The 22,926-nt window shown below is 47.0% G+C and overlaps 1 protein-coding gene across 1 annotated transcript in view; it reads left to right on the forward strand.

Moving 5' to 3' along the window:
* The window catches only part of LOC133109698 (ERC protein 2-like), a 53,736-nt gene that overhangs the window by 21,362 nt on the left and 9,448 nt on the right, over positions 1–22,926 (forward strand). Inside the window, exons 3-13 of the mRNA XM_061219190.1 lie at positions 3,480–3,899; positions 4,529–4,603; positions 9,566–9,721; positions 11,578–11,745; positions 12,911–13,078; positions 13,867–14,004; positions 14,930–15,070; positions 16,357–16,497; positions 18,627–18,820; positions 21,549–21,560; positions 22,498–22,615. Coding sequence (XP_061075174.1) covers positions 3,480–3,899; positions 4,529–4,603; positions 9,566–9,721; positions 11,578–11,745; positions 12,911–13,078; positions 13,867–14,004; positions 14,930–15,070; positions 16,357–16,497; positions 18,627–18,820; positions 21,549–21,560; positions 22,498–22,615 — 1,731 coding nt within the window. The remainder of the gene's footprint in view (positions 1–3,479; positions 3,900–4,528; positions 4,604–9,565; positions 9,722–11,577; positions 11,746–12,910; positions 13,079–13,866; positions 14,005–14,929; positions 15,071–16,356; positions 16,498–18,626; positions 18,821–21,548; positions 21,561–22,497; positions 22,616–22,926) is intronic.

Here is a 22,926-nt window from a genome sequence, read left to right on the forward strand (position 1 = left end):
ACTGCTCCGCACTGCTTGAGTGCTGCAGGTAATTAATAATGCAGCAGGTTTTATGGGGCTGATTCAGTGGTGTTGGGCATACTGCTGCCGCTGCAGACACGAAAGGCAGTACACAGGAAGTTCATTGTCTGAATCTGAGGACAGAGGCCCTGAGTGTTTCTTTCACCTTATAACACCTTTTGTTTCTCTGTATTTTATGTATGCCCATGACAGGTAATACAGTTAGCGTAAATTTAACTGTACGGGCAGAGAACACTCAACTGCACACAAAAGGGTCCTCAATCCTCTTGCCTAGCTGCTGGTTTCCTCTGCTGTTTCCGGAAAAGCAAAGAATACTTCATCTGTGTGTCTGTGCGTGTGCTTGTGCGTGTGCAGATGCGTGTATGTTGAATGTGTGTGTTCGTGTGGTGAGTGTATGTACACGTGTCCCTGTGTGTGTCGTGAGTGTATGGATGTGTGTGCCTGCTTGCATGCGTGTGTGTTTATGTATGTGTGTACACTCACTGAGCACTTTATTAGGAACTTATTCATGTGCTTACCTGTCGTGTGGCAGCAGTGCAATGCATACGATCATGCAGATACAGGTCAGGAGCTTCAGTTAATGTGCACATCAACCATCAGAATGGGGGAAAATGTGATCGCAGTGATTTTGAGCTTGGTATGATTGTTGGTGCCAGACAGGCTGGTTTGAGTATTTTTGTAACTGCTAATCTCCTGGGATTTTCATGCAATCTGTCTCTAGAGTTTACTCAGAATGGTGCGAAAAACAAAAAAACACTCAGTGAGCAGCAGTTCTGCAGACAGAAATGCATTATTGATAAGAGAGGTCAACGGAGAATGGCCAGACTGGTTTGAGCTGACAGAAAGGCTACGGTAATACAGATAACCACTCTGTACAAAAAGCATCTCAGAATGCACAACACGTCGAACTTTGAGGCGGATGGGCAACAACAGCTGAAGACCACGTCGGGTTCCTCTTCTGTCAGTTAAGAACAGGAAGCTGAGGCTGCAGTGGGCACAGGCTCACCAAAACTGGACAGTTGAAGACTGGAAAAAAACGTAGCCTCGTCTGATGAATCTCGATTTCTGCTGAGGCATACAGAGCCAGAATTTGGCCGCAACAGCATGTATCCATGGATCCAACCTGCCTTGTGTCAACAGTCCAGGCTAGTAGTGGTGGTGTAATGGTGTGGGGAATGTGTTCTTGGCGCAATTTTTTTTTTTTTTAGATATTTTTTAGGCCTTTTTCAGCTTTATTGGACAGTATATAGTATAGAGAGACAGGAAGAATGGGAGCGAGAGAGAGGGGAAGACATGCGACAAATGTCGGACGGTCGGATTCAAACCGCCGACGTCGCGGCTCGCAATGAGCATGCGGTCAGTGCTCTACAGGCTGCGCCACCGAGACACCCTTCTTGGCGCAATTTTGACCTGTGAATACCAACCAATCATCATTGAGTGCCACAGCCTATTTGAGTATTGTTGCATGTGCATCCCTTCATGGCCACAATGTACCCATCCTCTAATGGCTTCTTCCAGCATGATAATGCACCATGTCACAAAGCAAAAGTCATCTCAAACTGGTTTCATGAACATGACAATGAGTTCAATGTTCTTCAGTGGCCTTCGCACTATAGAATCTGAAACGAATAGAACACCTTTGGGATGTAGTGGAATGGGAGATTCCCAGCAAATCTGCAGAATGGAACAGAATGTCAAAGGAATGTTTTCAACATTTTGTGGAATCCATGCCATGAAGAATTGAGGCTGTTTTGTGAACAAAGGGAGGCCCGGCCCAATATTAGTACCGTGTTCCTAATAAAGTGCTCAGTGAGTGTATATGGGGAGTGTATTTGTGCGCGTGCAAGAGTATGCATGTATGTATGTACATACTGTGCGTGTGCGTGCATTATGTGTGCGCGCGTGCTGTGCACGTGTGTGTGCGAGTGTGTGTGTGCATGTATGTGTGCGTGCGTGCTGTTCGCGTATGCGTGTGCCTGTGTGTGCGTGTGTGTGGTTCAGCATGCTGTGTGCGTGCGTGCTGTGTGTGTGTGTATGTATGTGTGCGTGCGTGCGCGTGCGTGTTGTGTGTGTATGCGTGTGCCTGTGTGTGTGTGTCTGTGTGCGTGCGTGTTGTGTGCGTGCGTGTTGTGTGTGCCTGTGTGTGTGTGTGTGCGTGTGTGCGTGTGTGTGCGTGTGTGTGTGTATGTGTGCGTGCTGTGTGTGTGCGTGCTGTGTGTGTGTGTGTATGTATGTGTGCGTGCGTGTTGTGTGCGTATGCGTGTGCCTGTGTGTGTGTGTGTGTGTCTGTGTGCGTGCGTGTTGTGTGCATGCGTGTTGTGTGTGTATGCGTGTGCCTGTGTGTGTGTGTGTGTGTGCGTGTGTGTGTGTGTGTATGTGTGCGTGCTGTGTGCGTGTATGCGTGTTGTGTGCGTGTGCGTGTGCATGTGCGTGCGTGCTGTGTGCGTGTGTGTGCGTGTTGTGTTTGTATGCGTGAACCTGTGTGTGTGTGTGTGTGTGGTTCAGCATGCCGTGTTCTGGCTTTGTTATCCTCAGGTTTCCCGGAGCAGCTCAGTTTGTCTCAGTGCTCTCTGTCGCCACCCTGTGTTCACCGCTGTGTTTGTTCTCGCTCCGCGAGGAGCCGTTTCCTGGTAACTGTTCCCTCAGTGACAAACAGAGCCCCACCTGACTCACCTAGCAGCAGCTCTAGGTGGAGAGCTTCCTGTGTACGTTATTTACACAGATAAAGTGTGAGTGCAGGTGTGTGTAGGAAGAGGTGATTCTGCAGCAGAGGGGAGTAGTCAGTGTGTAAGTGTGTAGCAGAGGGGAGTAGTCAGTGTGTAAGTTTGTAGCAGAGGGGAGTAGTCAGTGTGTAAGTGTGTAGCAGAGGGGAGTAGTCAGTGTGTAAGTTTGTAGCAGAGGGAAGTAGTCAGTGTGTAAGTGTGTAGCAGAGGGGAGTAGTCAGTGTGTAAGTGTGTAGCAGAGGGGAGTAGTCAGTGTGTAAGTGTGTAGCAGAGAGGAGTAGACAGTGTGTAAGTTGCAGAGGGGAATAGACAGTGTGTAAGTTGCAGTGGGGAATAGACAGTGTGTATGTTGCAGAGGGGAATAGACAGTGTGTGTGTTGCAGAGGGGAGTAGACAGTGTGTAAGTGAGTAGCAGAGAGGAATAGTCAGTGTGTAAGTTGCTGTGGGGAATACAGTGTGTAAGTTGCAGTGGGGAGTAGACAGTGTGTAAGTTGCGGTGGGGAATAGACAGTGTGTAAGTTGCAGAGGGGAATAGACAGTGTGTAAGTTGCAGAGGGGAATAGACAGTGTGTAAGTTGCAGAGGGGAATAGACAGTGTGTAAGTTGCAGAGGGGAGTAGACAGCCTGTAGGTGAGTAGCAGGGGCGTGCCGCTCTGTTTGTCCCAGAGGGGAACGCTGTGCCCGGGGCTGTCGCTGAGCGCAGAGGGGGACTGACTCCGCCCCGTCTGACCGCAGCACCTGCAGCTGACCATCCAGGCCCTGCAGGACGAGCTCCGCACGCAGCGCGACCTCAACCACCTGCTGCAGCAGGAGGGCGGCGGCCGCGGCGTGGAGCACTTCACCATCGAGCTGACGGAGGAGAACTTCCGCCGGCTGCAGGCCGAACACGAGCGGCAGGCCAAGGAGCTCTTCCTCCTGAGGAAGACGCTGGAGGAGATGGAGCTGCGCATCGAGACGCAGAAGCAGACGCTGGGCGCGCGCGACGAGTCCATCAAGAAGCTGCTGGAGATGCTGCAGAGCAAGGGCCTGCCGTCCGGCCGCTCCCTGGAGGAGGAGAACGAGCGGGCGCGCCGCATCGCCCAGGTGGAGTCGCAGGTCAGCCACCTGGAGCTCATCCTCGACCAGAAGGAGAAGGAGAACCTCCACCTGCGGGAGGTGGGTACTGCACCGGCCGGCGCCGTACTCCCCAGATCCCCTTTAATTTAGCTACTCCCCTTTAATTTAGCTACTCCCCTTTAATACAGCTACTGTCCTTTAATACTCTCCTTTAATACAGCTACTCTCCTACTCTCTTACTATGACTGAGCACTCAATTTGAGGAAAACAGAAGGTCATTACAAATAATTGCTTCAAACATTCACAAATCAATAAACAAAAATCGGATAGTCTTCTTGATTGCTATCCTCAAAACCCTATTGGCAGATTTATAGTTTCATTTCTTTCTTTCTTTTTCGACAGTTGAAAGACTGTAAGTCCTAGAGTAGGCATATTCTGCTCTGGCCCTCCTCTGCTTGGGGAAGGTATCTCACATGCATTGGCCAGATGGTGGGCAACTTTGCTAGTGGGATCACCTGTGTCCACCATCTTGATTCACAGCCATTTTGTTCTACGTGCAAACCTGTTTTCTCCAGAAGGTTTTTCATTATTGATCCTTTGTGTATTGATCCTGAAACATACAGCTTCTGGAGACAGGCAGCTAGTTTGATCGGTGTGAAATGTGGTAGATGCCACAAAAAAACAAAAAAAAATGTTTTAAGAAAAACACCTGTGTGACTTTGCCTCAGGAGCTGCACCGCAGAACCCAGCTTCATCAGGACCCGGGCAAGACCAAAGCCTTGCAGACCGTGATAGAGATGAAGGTAAGGACCGGTACCAAGAGAAGCGATATTAGACATTACGATACGAACATAAAATATGATATTTGCCTGCTTTAGAAAAAAAAGATTTTTAAATCATGGACTGTTCGACAGACTCATTGAAGCTGGGGTAATTTATAATATGTACGTAGTCTACTTGCAGCCTGAAGGTTTTTTTTAAATTATTTTCTTTTATAAAAAAGATACTACTTTGCTTATAGACTCAGTGTTATAGACCGGGCTGCAGTTTGAGCCTAGTACTGTTCAATAACATTATCAATGTGTTGGAGCAGTCGGCAGAGAGAAAGAAAAATCAGATCAACAGGAAGGTACAATTTCATACTGAATGAACTGTGTAGGGGATTTCATGCCATTCAAGCAAATCCAAATTCTAACACACATAGAACTCATGTGCTCACATACAGATATTAATGATATTTAAAAAGTATCATATAAACATTTAGGCGGCACGGACGGTGCAGTGGGTAGCACTGCCGCCTCACAGCAAGGAGGTCCTGGGTTCGAATCCCCGTCGGCCGGGGCCTCTCTGTGCGGAGTTTGCATGTTCTCCCTGTGTCTGCGTGGGTTTCCTCCGGGTACTCCGGTTTCCTCCCACAGTCCAAAGACATGCGCGTTAGGCTGATTGGAGAGTCTAAATTGCCCATAGGTGTGAATGGTGTGTGTGCCCTGCGATGGACTGGCGACCCGTCCAGGGTGTATTCCTGCCTTTCGCCCAATGTATGCTGGGATAGGCTCCAGCCCCCCTGCGACCCTGTTCAGGATAAGCGGGTTCAGATAATGGATGGATATAAACGTTTAAGATATTTGCCATTATATTTATATAATGGGCTATTTGTATATAGGGCTATTGTTTTACCTCCATTAAGTAACTTTCAATTAACAAATTATCAGGCTTCATCTTGATAATGGGCTGTCAAGCACATAACCACAGTGGTTTATGAGAAGATGTTTGAACATTTTTCAAAATATTCTTCAAATCGCACCCATAGGGTATGGCCAACATTCTGCACATCACATTTTGAACCAATTGACAGATTGGTGGTTGAGATTCAAGTGGTAAATTTAAGTTGTATAAAATTGCCTTTACATCAGCGAGGCACATCCAGCTAAAGGAGTAAACAGTATATATATGCAGTACTGCCCAAGGAGCCGCCCAAAGTCTGCGGAAGAACTGTGGCAAGTTCTCCAACATGCTTGGAACAACCTCCCTGCTGATTGACTTAGCCAATGCTGTCCTGCAGTTCTATATCTCAGAGAAGTGATGCAGTTTTAACGCCGAAGGGTGGTGACAAAAATATCGATTTTAAGACAGTACATAGCCTACTTGCAGCCTGAAGGTTTTTTTTAATTATTTTCTTTTATAAAAAAGATACTACTTTGCTTATAGACTCAGTGTTATAGACCGGACTGCAGTTTGAGCCTAGTACTATTCAATAACATTATCAATGTGTTGGAGCAGTCAGCAGAGAGAAAGAAAAATCAGATCAACAGGAAGGTACAATTTCATACTGAATGAACTGTGTAGGGGATTTCATGCCATTCAAGCAAATCCAAATTCTAACACACATAGAACTCATGTGCCCACATACAGATATTAATGATATTTTAAAAGTATCATATAAACGTTTATATAATGGGCTATTTGTATATAGGGCTATTGTTTTACCTCGATTAAGTAACTTTCAATTAACAAATTATCAGGCTTGATCTTGATAATGGGCTGTCAAGCACATAACCACTGTGGTTTATGAGACGATGTTTGAACATTTTTCAAAATATTCTTCAAATCGCACCCATAGGGTATGGCCAACATTCTGCACATCACATTTTGAACCAATTGACAGATTGGTGATTGAGATTCAAGTGGTAAATTTAAGTTGTATAAAATTGCCTTTACATCAGCAAGGCACATCTAGCTAAAGTAGTAAACAGTATATATATGCAGTACTGCCCAAGGAGCCGCCCAAAGTCTGCAGAAGAACTGAGGCAAGTTCTCCAACATGCTTGGAACAACCTCCCTGCTGATTGACTTAGCCAACGCTGTCCTGCAGTTCTATATCTCAGAGAAGTGATGCAGTTTTAACGCCGAAGGGTGGTCACAAAAATATCGATTTTGATTCAGTTTTTTAACTATTCTGCCAAATTACTAAAATGTAATGTAAAATGTATAGTACGTTTATTTAGGACCTTTCATTGAATTATTTTTGAAAGAATCTTAACTGTACAGAATGTTATACGGGTGCCTCAGACTTTTGCACAGTACAATGCAAAGCAAACCGCACACTGCACAGATGCATACAGATGTGAGGGGGTGGGAAACAAAGCTGGTGTAACTGTGAATGCCCGCCCCCCCCACTGTGCCACAGACAGTAAATCACATGACTGGGATCACACTTTTATTTTTAGGCTGTGCTCACTCTTGTGTGTTGGCACGCTGAGTACATTGTTGACTGCAAGTAAATGCATGAGTTCATGTGACCCGAAGGAGTGACCCCTCACAAACCTCTCCTAATTGGCTCTGGGGAATCTTCTTCCGCCAATCCACTGCTCCGTCTTTGAAAGGTTCAGGGGCACAATCCCCTGAATTATTAATGCTGTAACTATACCGCCCCAACAAGTCTCTCTCTCTCTCTCTCTCTCTCTCTCTCTCTCTCTCACTCTCTCTCTCTCTCTCTCTTTGGTGCACTGCTCTCTCTCTCTAACCGCTCTCTATCTGAACACTGCAGGATCTTTTGCGTTTTAATAGCAGGCCTTTCCTGAACACAGAGACCGCATGAAGCAGGGAGACAGACAGACTCTCATTGTCCCAACATATCAAACACACCTTTCCACTCCATCACCATGGCAACAGCAGTGCCTGGCATACCTCATACGCCATATTAGGCCGAACCAGTCTAAACCCGGACAAACTGGGCTGAACCGTTTTGCATCTACATACCAGTCTATGCACTGCCCTCTTTCTGAGCATATTGCTATATGGGAGTTTTTCATCATTGTGGCTAGAATTCTTCTGTCATCAACTGTTGACGACTTCCTTGGCCTCCCCTGTTTCGTTGCAAGCTGACACATACTGTCCTGTTTCTGTGTAGTTCGCTATAGAGTGGGCTTCAGAATTATTGGCACCCTTAATAAAAATGGAGAAAAATGGCTGCATTATAATAAACAACATGGATAATGATATGTATTTTATGTTCAAACATACAGGAAAACTACATACTTATATTTCAGTCGATTTACTCTCATGGTCCAATGTTTTTTATTTAGTAATCTCCTGGAAGGGTGGCACACAAGGGAGCACTGAGCACGATAAACAAAACCAAGTATCTTTGTGTTTTGGTATATGTGCTGTCCTGTTACTTTGTGTACTGGTATATGTGCTGTCCTGTTACTTTGTGTACTGGTATATGTGCTGTCCTGTTACTTTGTGTACTGGTATATGTGCTGTCCTGTTACATTGTGTACTGGTATATGTGCTGTCCTGTTACTTTGTGTACTGGTATATGTGCTGTCCTGTTACTTTGTGTACTGGTATATGTGCTGTCCTGTTACGTTGTGTACTGGTATATGTGCTGTCCTGTTACGTTGTGTACTGGTATATGTGCTGTCCTGTTACTTTGTGTACTGGTATATGTGCTGTCCTGTTACTTTGTGTACTGGTATATGTGCTGTCCTGTTACTTTGTGTACTGGTATATGTGCTGTCCTGTTACTTTGTGTACTGGTATATGTGCTGTCCTGTTACTTTGTGTACTGGTATATGTGCTGTCCTGTTACATTGTGTACTGGTATATGTGCTGTCCTGTTACTTTGTGTACTGGTATATGTGCTGTCCTGTTACTTTGTGTACTGGTATATGTGCTGTCCTGTTACGTTGTGTACTGGTATATGTGCTGTCCTGTTACGTTGTGTACTGGTATATGTGCTGTCCTGTTACTTTGTGTACTGGTATATGTGCTGTCCTGTTACGTTGTGTACTGGTACACGTGCTGTCCTGTTACGTTGTGTTCTGGTATGTGTGCTGTCCTGTTACATTGTGTTCTGGTATATGTGCTGTCCTGTTACTTTGTGTACTGGTATATGTGCTGTCCTGTTACGTTGTGTACTGGTATACGTGCTGTCCTGTTACGTTGTGTTCTGGTATGTGTGCTGTCCTGTTACTTTGTGTACTGGTATATGTGCTGTCCTGTTACTTTGTGTACTGGTATATGTGCTGTCCTGTTACATTGTGTACTGGTATATGTGCTGTCCTGTTACGTTGTGTACTGGTATATGTGCTGTCCTGTTACGTTGTGTACTGGTATATGTGCTGTCCTGTTACTTTGTGTACTGGTATATGTGCTGTCCTGTTACATTGTGTACTGGTATATGTGCTGTCCTGTTACGTTGTGTACTGGTATATGTGCTGTCCTGTTACGTTGTGTACTGGTATATGTGCTGTCCTGTTACGTTGTGTACTGGTATATGTGCTGTCCTGTTACTCTGTGTACTGGTACACGTGCTGGTATAGTGGTGCTCCCTCAGTCCCTCTCTGGCCCAGGCTCTGCCGATGTGCTCTGTGCTCTCGGTGTGGGGGAGAGCGGGGGAGATGGAGCGTGTGTAATCGGAGAGACGTCATATTATTTATTTAAAAAGCAGCGAGAGGGGCAGAGCGATGCTGATGAGAGAAACGTCCCAAACACTCTCTGCAAACATCGGCTGCGACCGCCAGAAAAACGCCCCCGCCGCACACACCCATGGTGAATACACACACATCGGGATTTTTCAGACGTGACAGTGCTCTCGTGCTCTGATCTGTGCACCTTGTTTCACATGTAGAGAGGAAGGGTGACCGTCGTGGCGTAGCGCCATGTTCGGCGGGGCTGTGCGCGATAACGCTGGGGCTGGGACCGGGCGCCATGGGGACGGATCGCGTGTTTCTGAAGCTAGTTTTTTTTCCATCCTGCAGGACACGAAAATCGCGTCTCTGGAGAGGAACATCCGTGACCTGGAGGACGAGCTGCAGATGCTGAAGACCAACGGGCTCCTGAACACGGAGGAGCGGGAGGAAGAGCTGAAACAGATGGAGGTCTACAAGAACCATTCCAAGTTCATGAAGAGCAAGGTAAATCCTGTCAACGGAAATCATGTTCTTCGTTTGCATTGATGCACGCTGTCACAAACCCGTGCGCACGTATTGCATACGCACACACCTTGAGAATTTGTTACATTCTCAGCTTCAGCTGACCGATGACAGAAGAAGATTCTTTAGTAGTTTACAGATGCATTTAAGATGATATCGGGCATGCAAGCTGATATTGCTCTCTCTTTCCTTGTGTTCAGATCCTGTACCATCAGATACAATGAGTGGCATCAGTCAGTAAATCATGTCCTAGGAATATGACTGCACTGTTTTCATGTGCCTTTGCCATATTAATTACCAATAACACTGATATGTAGGGAATCTACTGAAGTCTGGGGTCTCAACGTCTAAGATTGCTATTGATATTTCGGTACATAAACATGAAGTTATTTATTTTTGGGATGAGTTATGGATTTATGCGTATGATTACTGATGTTTATGTTGATTGATTTTACAAATGTTTTTGGTATAATCATCACATATTTGGCACGTATTTTAAATATTTTGTTTCTTTGATGGAAATATTATTTCAGGTAGAATACACTTGAAACACCATGTTCATTAATTTACTGTGTATGCAATCTGAAGGCCATATGCTGACAGTATGGCTAAAAATTGCAAAACACATAGGATTCATATTAATGCATTATTAATAAGCTCGTGGCTCTGCCATCCTACCTTCACAGACTCATTACATCATCCTACCCTCATCTCTCTAGAACTGGTTCACTTATACTTGTATACCAACCATGTGTGTGTGCGTGTGTGTTTGGAGCATTTCATGAAAATCCAATGAATTTGAAGCTATCTGATTGTGCTGACGCAAATAGCTGTACATTAAACAGTTAGGTATTGCACAGTGTTTCATATCATTAAAATGTTATTCCAAACAAAAATGTTTAAAAAAAAAAAATGCAATTGTGTATTTTGTGTTTACATGCCTACATACAATTTACAGTTACAGTCGTTTAGCATTTTAGCCAGAGCGACTTATAGACCTGCATATCACACTCTTTACCTGCATTCGTACGAGTGTGTTGTGTGTCTGTGTGTGTTGTGTGTCTGTGTGTGTTGATACCCAAGCCTCATAGGGAGGAGCCAGACTGTGGGGGTGCTTGGCTCTGCTTCTTGATGTCTGCCCTGGGCAGCTGTTTTGGGGGCTTCAGATATTGCTTCCAGGGAAGCGTGCACACTGCTGGGGCTTAAATCACTCTGTAAATGTGTGACATAGATGTTTTCAGAAATGAATGAGAATCATGAGGTTCTAACTGACATTTTTACAAAAACGAGTAGGTGTAATAAATATGTTGTTTATAGGGTCATTTGATAGGATTTCGATATTGTACGGATCACTTATGTTAGGATCACACCTATACACCCGGTTTTTAATGCAAATATTTGATCAGCCATATTTGATTTCAGACCAAATGTCAGAATGGGGAAGAAATTTGATCAAAAGTGACTTTGACCGTGGAATGATTGTTGCTGCCAGACAGTGTGGTTTGAATATCTCAGAAACCGCTGACCTCCTGGGATTTTCATGCACAACAGTCTCTAGAGTTTGCAGAGAATGGTGCGTAAAACAAAAAACATGAGCAGCAGTTCTGCAGGCAAAATGCGTTGTTAAGAGGTCAGAGGAGAAGGAGCCAGACTGGTCAAAGCTGACAAGAAGGTGACAGTAACGTAAATAACCATGATTTACAACAGTGGTATGCAGAAGAGCATCTCTGAATACACAATGCTTCAAACCTCTCAAGGGCTACAGCAGCAGAAGACCGATACATCTAAAAAAATAAGTCTGTGTTCTGTCAGTGGTTCTGTCTCCCTGCCTTGCGCAGATTGACCAGCTGAAGCAGGAGCTCTCAAAGAAGGATTCTGAGCTCCTGGGCCTTCAGACCAAGCTGGAGACGCTGACCAATCAGAACTCAGACTGCAAACAGCACATCGAGGTGCTGAAGGAATCCCTCACCGCCAAAGAGCAGAGAGCAGCTATCCTGCAGACTGAGGTGAGATTATACACACACACACACACACACACACACACACACACACACACACATCCTGCAGACTGAGGTGAGATTATACATACACACACACACACACACACACACACACACACACACACATCCTGCAGACAGAGGTGAGATTATACACACACACACACACACATCCTGCAGACAGAGGTGAGCGTGTACGCGCTACACACACACACACACACGCATCCTGCAGACAGAGGTGAGATTACACACACACACACACACACATCCTGTAGACAGAGGTGAGATTATACGCGCTATACACACACACACCCACACATGCACACATATCCTGTAGACAGAGGTGAGATTGTACGTGCTATACACACACACATTCTGCAAACAGAATCTTCCACAATGTACACACAGATACACTCTGAGATTGTTGTGGCTGCTCTCAGTGTGTTGTGGCTGCTCTCTGAGTGTGTTGTGGCTGCTCTCTGAGTGTGTTGTGGCTGCTCTCAGTGTGTTGTGGCTGCTCTCTGAGATTGTTGTGGCTGCTCTCAGTGTGTTGTGGCTGCTCTCTGAGATTGTTGTGGCTGCTCTCAGTGTGTTGTGGCTGCTCTCTCAGTGCTTTGTGGCTGCTCTCTCAGTGTGTTGTGGCTGGTCTCTGAATGCATTGTGGCTGGTCTCTGAATGCATTGTGGCTGCTCTCTCAGTGTGTTGTGGCTGCTCTCTCTCAGAGCATTGTGGCTGGTCTCTCAGTGTTGTGGCTGGTCTGTGAGTGCATTGTGGCTGCTCTCTCTCAGAGCATTGTGGCTGCTCTCTCTCAGAGCATTGTGGCTGCTCTCTCTCAGAGCATTGTGGCTGCTCTCTCTCAGTGCGTTGTGGCTGGTCTGTGAGTGCATTGTGGCTGCTCTCTCTCAGAGCATTGTAGCTGCTCTCTCTCAGTGCGTTGTGGCTGCTCTCTCTCAGAGCGTTGTGGCTGGCCTGTGAGTGTGTTGTGGCTGGTCTCTGTGTGTGTTGTGGCTGCTCTCTGAGTGTGTTGTGGCTGGTCTCTCAGTGTTGTGGCTGGCCTGTGAGTGTGTTTAGGCTGCTCTCTGAGTGCATTGTGGCTGCTCTCTCTCAGTGCGTTGTGGCTGGCCTGTGAGTGTGTTTAGGCTGCTCTCTGAGTGCGTTGTGGCTGCTCTCTCAGGTGGATGCTCTGAGGCTGCGGCTGGAGGAGAAGGAGTCGTTCCTGAATAAGAAGACGAAGCAGCTGCAGGAGCTGACGGAGGAGAAGGGCACGCTTGCCGGGGAGATCCACGACATGAAGGACATGCTGGAGGTCAAGGAGCGCAAGGTCAACGTCCTGCAGAAGAAGGTGCAGCTCCTCTTACAGCCTATCACCGTCCAGCACTGATACACAACATATGGATACAGCCTATCACCATCCAGCACTGATACACAGCCTATGGACACAGCCAATCACCATCCAGCACTGATACACAGCCTATGGACACAGCCAATCACCGTCCAGCAGTCATACACAGCATATGGACACAGCCTATCACCATCCAGCACTGATACACAGCCTATGGACACAGCCAATCACCATCCAGCACTGATACACAGCCTATGGACACAGTCAATCACCATCCAGCACTGATATACTGCCTATGGATACAGCCTATGACCACCCAACCTTCATACACAGCCAATTGATACAGCCAATCATAATCCAGCTTGGACCTGTCAATCGCTAATCTAAAAGTACAATCTGTACAGACACTGGGTACAGTGATTACACATAAAGGTGTCTCTCCATCAACACATCAAAGTACACATCAACTGCACACAAGCCATTCAAAAAGTTAGCTTATCTGACCGCTGATAGTGGATCTGCTCTTTCTGAATCTGCTCCTATCAGAAGGTACTACACGGTTTCATCAGTTCTCCCCCTGCTGGAAATAGTAATTCCACCAAAAATATGGTTTAATGACATAATCACATTCTTCCTGTTCCCCACTGCAGTCTCTATAGCCACCATGGCATGTATTCCCCTGTGCAAAATCACTGTTAAATAACTTCCCCTCTCCCTCTGTCTGCCTGCCTGAGAGTTCCCTGATTGTGTTCATGTCTCTGACTGGTCACGTTTTGGCGGCTGTGCAGATAGAGAATCTGCAGGAGCAGCTTCGGGACAAAGACAAGCAGCTGAGCAACCTGAAGGACCGGGTGAAGTCCCTGCAGACCGACTCCAGCAACACGGACACTGCCCTGGCTACCCTGGAGGAGGCGCTGTCCGAGAAGGTGCGGCTGCCCCTGCTGGTTCAGCCATCCCGCGGCCGAACTTAAACTTGCGTCTTTAATGCTGAATTTATGCTGCTATTTTATGGCTTTGTTACACTTGTGAATGACAGAGTGGTTCTGGTGTTTCATAGCTGTATTGCACTGGTGAATGACAGAGTGGTTCTGGGTGTTTTATAACTTTTATTGCACCAGTGAATGACAAGATGTTTTATAGCTGTATTGCTCTGGCTAATGACTGGTGTTTCATTACATTACATTAATGGTATTCGGCGAAGCTCTTATCCAGAGCAATGTACAGTTGATTAGACTAAGCGGGAGACAGTCCTCCCCTGGAGCAATGCAGGGTTAAGGGCCTTGCTCAAAAATGGGGTGGTTTCATAGCTGTATTGCACTGATGAATGACAGAGTGGTTCTGGTGTTTTATAGCTGTATTGCACTGGTGAATGACAGAGTGGATCTGGTGCTTTATAGCTGTATTGCACTGGTGAATGACAGAGTGGTTCTGGTGCTTTATAGCGGTATTGCACTGGTGACAGAGTGGTTCTGGTGTTTTATAGCTGTATTGCACTGGTGAATGACAGAGTGGTTATGGTGCTTTATAGCTGTATTGCACTGGTGAATGACAGAGTGGTTCTGGTGTTTTATAGCTGTATTGCACTGGTGAATGACAGAGTGGTTCTGGTGTTTTATAGCTGTATTGCACTGGTGAATGACAGAGTGGATCTGGTGTTTTATAGCTGTATTGCACTGGTGAATGACAGAGTGGTTCTGGTGTTTTATAGCTGTATTGCACTGGTGAATGACAGAGCGGTTCTGGTGTTTTATAGCTGTATTGCACTGGTGAATGACAGAGCGGTTCTGGTGCTTTATAGCGGTATTGCACTGGTGAATGACAGAGAGGTGCTGGTGCTTTATTTTGTTGCAGGAGAGGATCATCGAACGGCTGAAAGAGCAGCGGGAGCGGGAGGATCGGGAGCGGCTGGAGGAGACCGAGTCCTACAAGCGCGAGAATAAGGACCTGAAGGAGCGGCTGACTGTCCTGCAGACCGAGCTCACGGAGAAGGAGGTCTGTCTGTATGGAGGGGGGAGGGAAACATGTACTTTTGAGGAACACTTAATTCCACTGTTCCCTGCTATCCTCCCTCTCTCCCTGTACTCATCCACCTCTCTCTCTCTCTAATAGGGGAGTGCAGAGATGTGACAATTTCTATCTGTTCATCTAACAAATCTACCTATGTCTTTATTACTGGAAGTGTTTTATTGAAAATGTAATTTGCTTGCTATCTTGCTAACACCAGCACCAGCTAACAAGATAGTCCCCTGATTTTATGATGAGCAAAGTGTAGTTATCTAGCCACCTGATTTCGAAACTGGTCATTAGCTTGCTACTTATAGCCTTCTAGGTAGTCCTTGTGATTGTTAAGTCAGTTAACAATCTCACTAGCACTTGACAGTAGCAACATTTTGGAAATGGTCATTAGCTAATTCTAGCTTGATAGTCCATGTTATTGCTTCAGCTGGTGATCTAACTAGCTGATAGCAGTGGCTAGCTAGTTAGCCAAAATAGCTAACCTTTGTTAATGTGACAATATCTGTAGTTAGTTATAGCAGCACTTGTGTTAGTGAGCTAGCAAACAAGAAAATATTTTGATAACTCCTATTAAAATAAATATATTCTGACATGCTGCACCCCTTAGCTCCCACATACCAATGCCAATAAAAGGCAGATAAATGCTAATCCGTGAATAAGGTTTTATTCTCACCAATCTTGTTTTGGGTAGCAATCAAATAATCAGAAATAATCAGCAGCACAAGCACAAGTTTACCATATGCTGTGGAGATACATTTCATCCTGCCGTGTATGTATGTGAGAATATGGAACAGGAATAAAATTATCTGTGCATGACTCTCTGTCCCCTCTTCCCTCTCTTCCTGTATCCCTCCCTCCTTCTTTCTCTCCCTCCTTCTCTCTCTCTCTCTCTCTCTCCCTCCTCCTCTTTCTCTCTCCCTCTCCCTCTCTCCCTCTCTCTCTCTCTCTCTCTCCCTCTCTTCCTGTATCTCTCTCTCCTTCTCTCTCTCTTTCTCTCCCTCTCTTCCTGTATCCCTCCCTCCTTCTCTCTCTCTTTCTCTCCCTCTCTTCCTGTATCCCTCCCTCCTCTCTCTCTCTCTCTCTCTCTCTCTCTCTCTCTCTCTCTCTCTCTCTCTCTCTCTCTCCTCCCTCCCTGCATCCCCCTGCATGTCATTCTATCCAGTCCCTCACGTTGCAGAAATGTTAGATTTTTTTTCTGTGTGCTCTCCCAGCCTGTGAGAGGCTCTCTGAGTGTTGGGTGCTCTCCTCTCCACTCCTCTCAGTCCAGCCTAATCGACCTGAAGGAACACGCCTCGTCTTTAGCCTCCTCCGGCCTGAAAAAAGACTCCAAGCTCAAGTCCCTGGAGATCGCCATCGAGCAGAAGAAAGAGGAGTGCAACAAGCTGGAGACGCAGCTCCAGAAGGTGTGTCCCGCGGCCTCCAGTGCTCCCGTCCGCACGCCGGCGGATATAATCAAGGCCTTTCAGTCGCCGCCAGACCGCCAGTGTCCCCCAATCACTGAGCCTGTCACGATGGCCGCCAATTCTATTGGGCTGTCAGCGCAGCACAAACGCTCTGATTGTGCTGTAATTCACACGCGCACGCACACGCACGCACGCACACGCACAGACGCACACACATTACACAGTCCATGCATCTTAATTCATTTATTTAAATAATAACCTATGTTGAAATAGAAATGATGCAATATCAGCACCCCGGGCAGCTCAAGTGATGCCATATGAAAACAGATCAAATACAACGAGCGCTACCGTAAACATGCCTGTTGCACGTACAGAATAGTGTTTACTAAATGGCTACGTGTAGGCCTACTTTAGTAGTTGGTATTTTATTCTGCCGGAAAAGCGCTGGAATTACTGATTGCAGCCTGCAAGTGGCGTTTGAGACAATCAGGAAGGGGCGGAGAAAAGAAGCTGTCAATATGCCCTTGACTTTTTTTTTTTTTTTTTGCTTAGTCATTCTGAGAACAGCGCTCCTGTTGTGAGTGTGTGGAGCCAGACCCCTAAATAACTATTTTAATGAGGCTGCAGAGCCGAGGTCAGTTTATTCAGTCATGAAAGTTAAACTTTACCCATGTCACTTAACATGAAAACTCTACATTCTTTGGGTAGATTGTTACGATTTCTGTATATTGTGTGGGAGTATAATGTTGCTGTCAGTGTGTATATTGTGTAAGTTTAATGGCTGGGTCTAATTGTACATTGTATGGGTCCGTAATGCTTGGGTCTGTGTGTTTTTCTTATTGGTCTGTGTGTATATTGTGTGGGTGTATAATGTTGCTGTCAGTGTGTATATTGTGTGGGTATGTATTGCTGCGGTCTGTGTGTATATTGTGTGGGTATGTAATGTTATGGTTTGTGTGTGTATATTGTGGTGTGTAATGTTTGGGTCTGTATGTGAATAGTATTGTGTGAGTGTGTAATATTCAGGTCTATGTGCATATTTTGTGGGTGTGTAATATTTGTGTCTGTGTGTATATTGTGAGGGTGTGTAATGTTATGGTCTGTGTGTATATTGTATGAGTGTGTAATGTTACGGTCTGTGTGTATATTGTATGAGTGTGTAATGTTACGGTCTGTGTGTATATTGTGAGGGTGTGTAATGTTACGTCTGTGTGTATATTGTATGAGTGTGTAATGTTACGGTCTGTGTGTATATTGTGAGGTTGTGTAATGTTATGGTCTGTGTGTATATTGTATGAGTGTGTAATGTTACAGTCTGTGTATATTGTATGAGTGTGTAATGTTACGGTCTGTGTGTATATTGTGAGGTTGTGTAATGTTATGGTCTGTGTGTATATTGTATGAGTGTGTAATGTTACAGTCTGTGTATATTGTATGAGTGTGTAATGTTACGGTCTGTGTGTATATTGTATGAGTGTGTAATGTTACGGTCTGTGTGTATATTGTATGAGTGTGTAATGTTACGGTCTGTGTGTATATTGTGAGGGTGTGTAATGTTAACGTTACGGTCTGTGACGGCTGTTGCTCATTGCTGTTCTCCTGTCTGTCTTTGCTCCCTCCTCAACACTCAGCAAGCAGAGCAGCTTCACATTCAGGCACAAAACCCTGTAAGTCCCTTCCGGAAGATTCTTCCGCATCCTGTCGGCATGAAGAACAACTGGCCCAAAACCACTGCCTATCTCATACTCTACTAAAGGCTCATAACACACTGTGCACACACACACTTCTCTCACTCACTGAACTAAAGCCCCTCACACACTATACTAAGGGCCCATAACATGCTGTAGGAAATTCCCTTAAAACATCATGTCTACATGCTCAGCTAAAGTACCTTATAGTCCTGTTCCTCTTATGCTCTCCTGTGTTGTGTCAGGTTATGAACAGCTAGTGAAGGGTGATCTTGTGTAGCCTTGAGCTCATTGTCTTCACATGTAGAGTAACTCAGGGTAGCGTAGTGTGTCCTGGATGTTTGGTTTTTTTCCTGCAATGCCACACTGTATATGAAACAGCCGGTGGGGACCCGGGTCTGAATGTCTCCTCCTTCCTGCCATGGTGCCCTGTGTGGGCAGGCCCACGAGGTGGAGCAGGCTCCCCGGGGCCCTCCCGACCTGGTGGACCGCGTGAAGATGCTGGAGAAGGAGGTGGGGTACTTCAAGGAGGAGTCGGGGAAGGCCCACGCCGAGGTGGACCGTCTGCTCGACATCCTGAGGGAGGTGGAGACCGAGAAGAACGACAAGGACAAGAGGATCTTGGAGCTGGAGAGGTAACGGACCGATTGGAGACGAGGCTGGCGAAGAGCCGGCCAATCAGAAACGAAACGAGACGGAGGGAACTAACCTCCTGGGTCCAATCAGTTGTTATAGACATTTAAGTTCAAGTTGAGACAGAAACACAGAAACACACATGCCCTCTGTATTAGCCCCTTTCTGCTTTACCCCTCTGTAAGGCCCTTCTCTGATAGCCCCTTTCTGATGCCCCCTCTCTCAGTAATAACCCCTCAGCTGATCTTGTCCCTTAACCCTTGTGTTGTCTTAAGGGTCAAAAATGACCCGCCACTATGTTTAACAGCAAAGAAAACCCCCTAAATTATCTTTTTTCAACTTCAGTTTGTGATGAGTTGACAGGTTGTTTCTTCATGCAAAATAGATTTGAAAAATTGAAAATCAATTAAGCTGCTTTATTTTGGGGGCTTAGTGAAGGCGGGTCATTTTTGACCCTTAGGACAAGGGGAGTATACGGAATGTGAAGACTACACAAGGGCTAAACTCTTGAAACTGTGCATACCTGTGTGTGGAGACCCTGGGGAATGTATGTATTAGCCTGAGAGGAGTGTGCTTCCTGACCGCTGGGAGAGGCTGTGTATGCGCACAGGATTTTCTCTGACGTGACAAGCAGTAGTGTCGGTGAAAATGTTTATGGGTTCGCAGATGCACTAACAGTGAGCAAACGGTGTCTCTGTGAGTCCGCGAGGCCTCGTATTTCGGGAGAAACAACACCTCCTCCACTCTACTCTGGGACCATCTCACCCCCATGTCTCTCTCCAGAGCTTTCGCTGTTTTTACTTTTCTCATGCCCGTGAAGTGATTATCAGTGAGTGTTAACCAGCTGTGTTGTGTGTGTTTCTGTGTCCCCCCCCCGCCCCGTCCCGCCCCGTGCCCCAGCCCCCCCCGCCCCGTGCCCCTCCCCAGCGGCAGAGCACCCCCTGATCAGCCTCTCTCAGCGTCCGCCACCCCACAGCAGATTGGGGGGCTGATGTGGGATTTTCTGGGAAAGTGAGTGCTCTGCCCTGGCCCTCTGTGCAGCTGTGCTCACGTCTGCGCAGGTCTGCGCATGCGACTGTCCGTACTCACATCTGCGCAGGTCTGCGCATGCGACTGTCCGTACTCACATCTGCGCAGGTCTGCGCATGCGACTGTCCGTACTCACATCTGCGCAGGTCTGCGCATGCGACTGTCCGTACTCACATCTGCGCAGATCTGCGCAACGGGACTGTGTCTGTACTCACATCTGCGCAGGTCTGCGCATGCGACTGTCCGTACTCACATCTGCGCAGATCTGCGCAACGGGACTGTGTCTGTACTCACATCTGCGCAGATCTGTGCAACGGGACTGTATCTGTACTCACATCTGCGCAGATCTGTGCAACGGGACTGTATCTGTACTCACATCTGCGCAGATCTGTGCAATGGGACTGTATCTGTACTCACATCTGCGCAGATCTGTGCAACGGGACTGTATCTGTACTCACATCTGCGCAGATCTGCGCAACGGGACTGTGTCTGTACTCACATCTGCGCAGATCTGTGCAACGGGACTGTATCTGTACTCACATCTGCGCAGATCTGCGCAACAGGATTGTATCTGTACTCATCTGTGCAGATCTGCGCAATGGGACTGTATCTGTACTCACATCTGCGCAGATCTGCACAACAGGACTGTATCTGTACTCACATCTGCGCAGATCTGCGCAATGGGACTGTATCTGTACTCACATCTGCGCAGATCTGCGCATGTGACGACAGCATATCTACTCACATCTGTTTTAGCGTGCACATGTTAGATCACCTTCTATGTTTGCTATGTGCCTGTGCATGTGTGTGCATGTGGCTGTCCATCCTGGCTTCTGCGCACGTGTGGATGTGTGTGCATGTGACCCTCCATCCTGGCTTCTGTGCACGTGTGCATGTGTGTGCACGTGTGGATGTGTGTGCACGTGGCTGTCCATCCTGGCTTCTGTGCACGTGTGGATGTGTGTGCACGTTTTTGTCCCTCCACTCTTCTTCCCTCCATCCATCCTGCTCACCCCTGCGCTCCTATGCCCCTCGTTCGCTCACCTGCCCCCCCCCCCCCCCAAGCTCACCTGTCCCCCCCCAAGCCCACCTGTCCCCCCCCCCAAGCCCACCTGTCCCCACCTGGCCCCGCTAGCACGGCCTGACTCCACAGAGAGACCCGGATGAAACGGGCGGGGCGTGAGTGCGTATGCACGCCTGTGTGTGACCCTCCCCCGCTCCGCCTCTCTCTCTCTCTCTCTCTCTCTCTCTCTCCCTCTGTCTTTCTCTCTCCCTCTCCCTCTCTCTGTCTCTCTCATTCTCCCTCTCTCTCTCTCTCTCTCTCTCCCCCCGCTCCGCCTCTCTCTCTCCCTCTCCCTCTCTCTCTCCCTCTGTCTTTCCCTCTCCCTCTCTCTCCCTCCCTCTCTCTTTCTCTCTCTCTCCCTCTCTCTCCCTCTCTCCCTCTCCCTCTCTCTGTCTCTCTCATTCTCCCTCTCTCTCTCTCTCTCCCCCCGCTCCGCCTCTCTCTCTCTCTCCCTCTCTCTCTCTCTCTCTCTCTGCTTGTGCTCAGTGTGTCCAGGTGCAGTCTGTGTTAATGTACACCCTCTTCCTTTCCCTCTTCCTCCTGCCGCTCCTTCCTCCACAACTGCGCCTCCCTCCTGCGCTCCCGGAACTGCTCCTCCCCTCCCTCCTCTCCTCTCCTCTCCTCTCCTCCAACCGCAGCCTGGCCCCCAGGTGAGTAAGGACAGGTAATACCCTGTGCGGGCTGATCTGTCCCCTCTCGCCCGTTATAGCTGATCATGCTCCATTCACTCGTTAGAGCGGACCGTTCCTCATTCGCTAATTGATTCATTATTCACTCACTAGTGACTCCCGAGTCACTAATTACGGCCGAATCCTCTCCGCTTAACCCATTACAGATGAGCACTCCCCGATCACCTCTTATAGCTGATCATTCGTCATTTACCTCCTAATAGCTGATCATTATTCATTCACTTCTTATAGCTGATCGTTATTCATTTCCTTCTTATAGCTGATCATTCATCATGTGCCTCCTAATAGCTGATCATTATTCATTCATTTCTTATTGCTGATCATTCTTCATTCACTTCGGATAGATGATCATTCCTTATACACGATGGCTTATATCTCCTTGTGCCCTCCCCCCCCTCCCTCCAATTCCTCCCCAATTTGGAACACCAAACTGTATTTGTCAGAGATCAGCGACATAAGGCACTCTCAAGAAAAATGGTTCCAAGAGGCTGTCTAGCGTTGAAGGATTCTTTGTTTGGGAGCTTACACACTTCCCATCTATAATAGAGGTTTTCCATAAAGAACTAAAAAGGGTTCCTCTGTTGAGACAAGCCAAAGGACCCTTTTTTACGATACTGTAGGCTGTCTGCTTATATAATCTTACCATTTAGAAGAGACTGTTACTTATAGTCTCATCCCACATTAGAGGCTGTTCCATACTGTCTCCCCCCAAATTAGAGGCTGATCATTATATGACTTAAAGTCCTGTAGACACAAAAAACAAACACAAACCTCCCTTCCCTCTCTGCTCTATGCAGTAGGCCACATGAGTTCCTTTAGCAGAGTTTTTGTTTTTCTACGACAGTGGATCTAGTGCAGATGGTGCGGGGCTGACTGGGCCTGTTTCCTGTGTCCGCAGGCAGGGTAAGGACCAGAGCAAGAAGGGCACAAACCTCAAACTGGGCCTGCAGGGGGAGAAGAAGGCCGGGTCCCAGGAGGGCCGCAAGGACAACCTGACAGACGGCCCCCAGCACAAGGTGTGTGTGTGTGTGTGTGTGTGTGTTAGAGTTTCAGGGCCCTACTTTTGCAGTCATGGCACCAATGTCAAACTTCAAAGGTAGCTCATGGCCTGTCTGAGAGGGTACCTTTGGGCACTACTAAATATGCTGCACTGTTTTCTTGATATAAGGAAATAAGCCAAAGGTGGTAAGTCCATCAGAAGGCCTGGGGTGATCTTCTCTGCCCCATATGTTCGTATATGTGCGCACTGGTAAGAGCACAGTCGTTTGAGTTAAAAGGTGGTCAGGGTGGGTTAAAACCGCGAATGTATTATTCGACACCGGACCGA

This window comes from Conger conger, chromosome 14 (assembly GCF_963514075.1).
Source record: "Conger conger chromosome 14, fConCon1.1, whole genome shotgun sequence".
In the NCBI taxonomy this organism is placed as follows: Eukaryota; Metazoa; Chordata; class Actinopteri; order Anguilliformes; family Congridae; genus Conger; species Conger conger.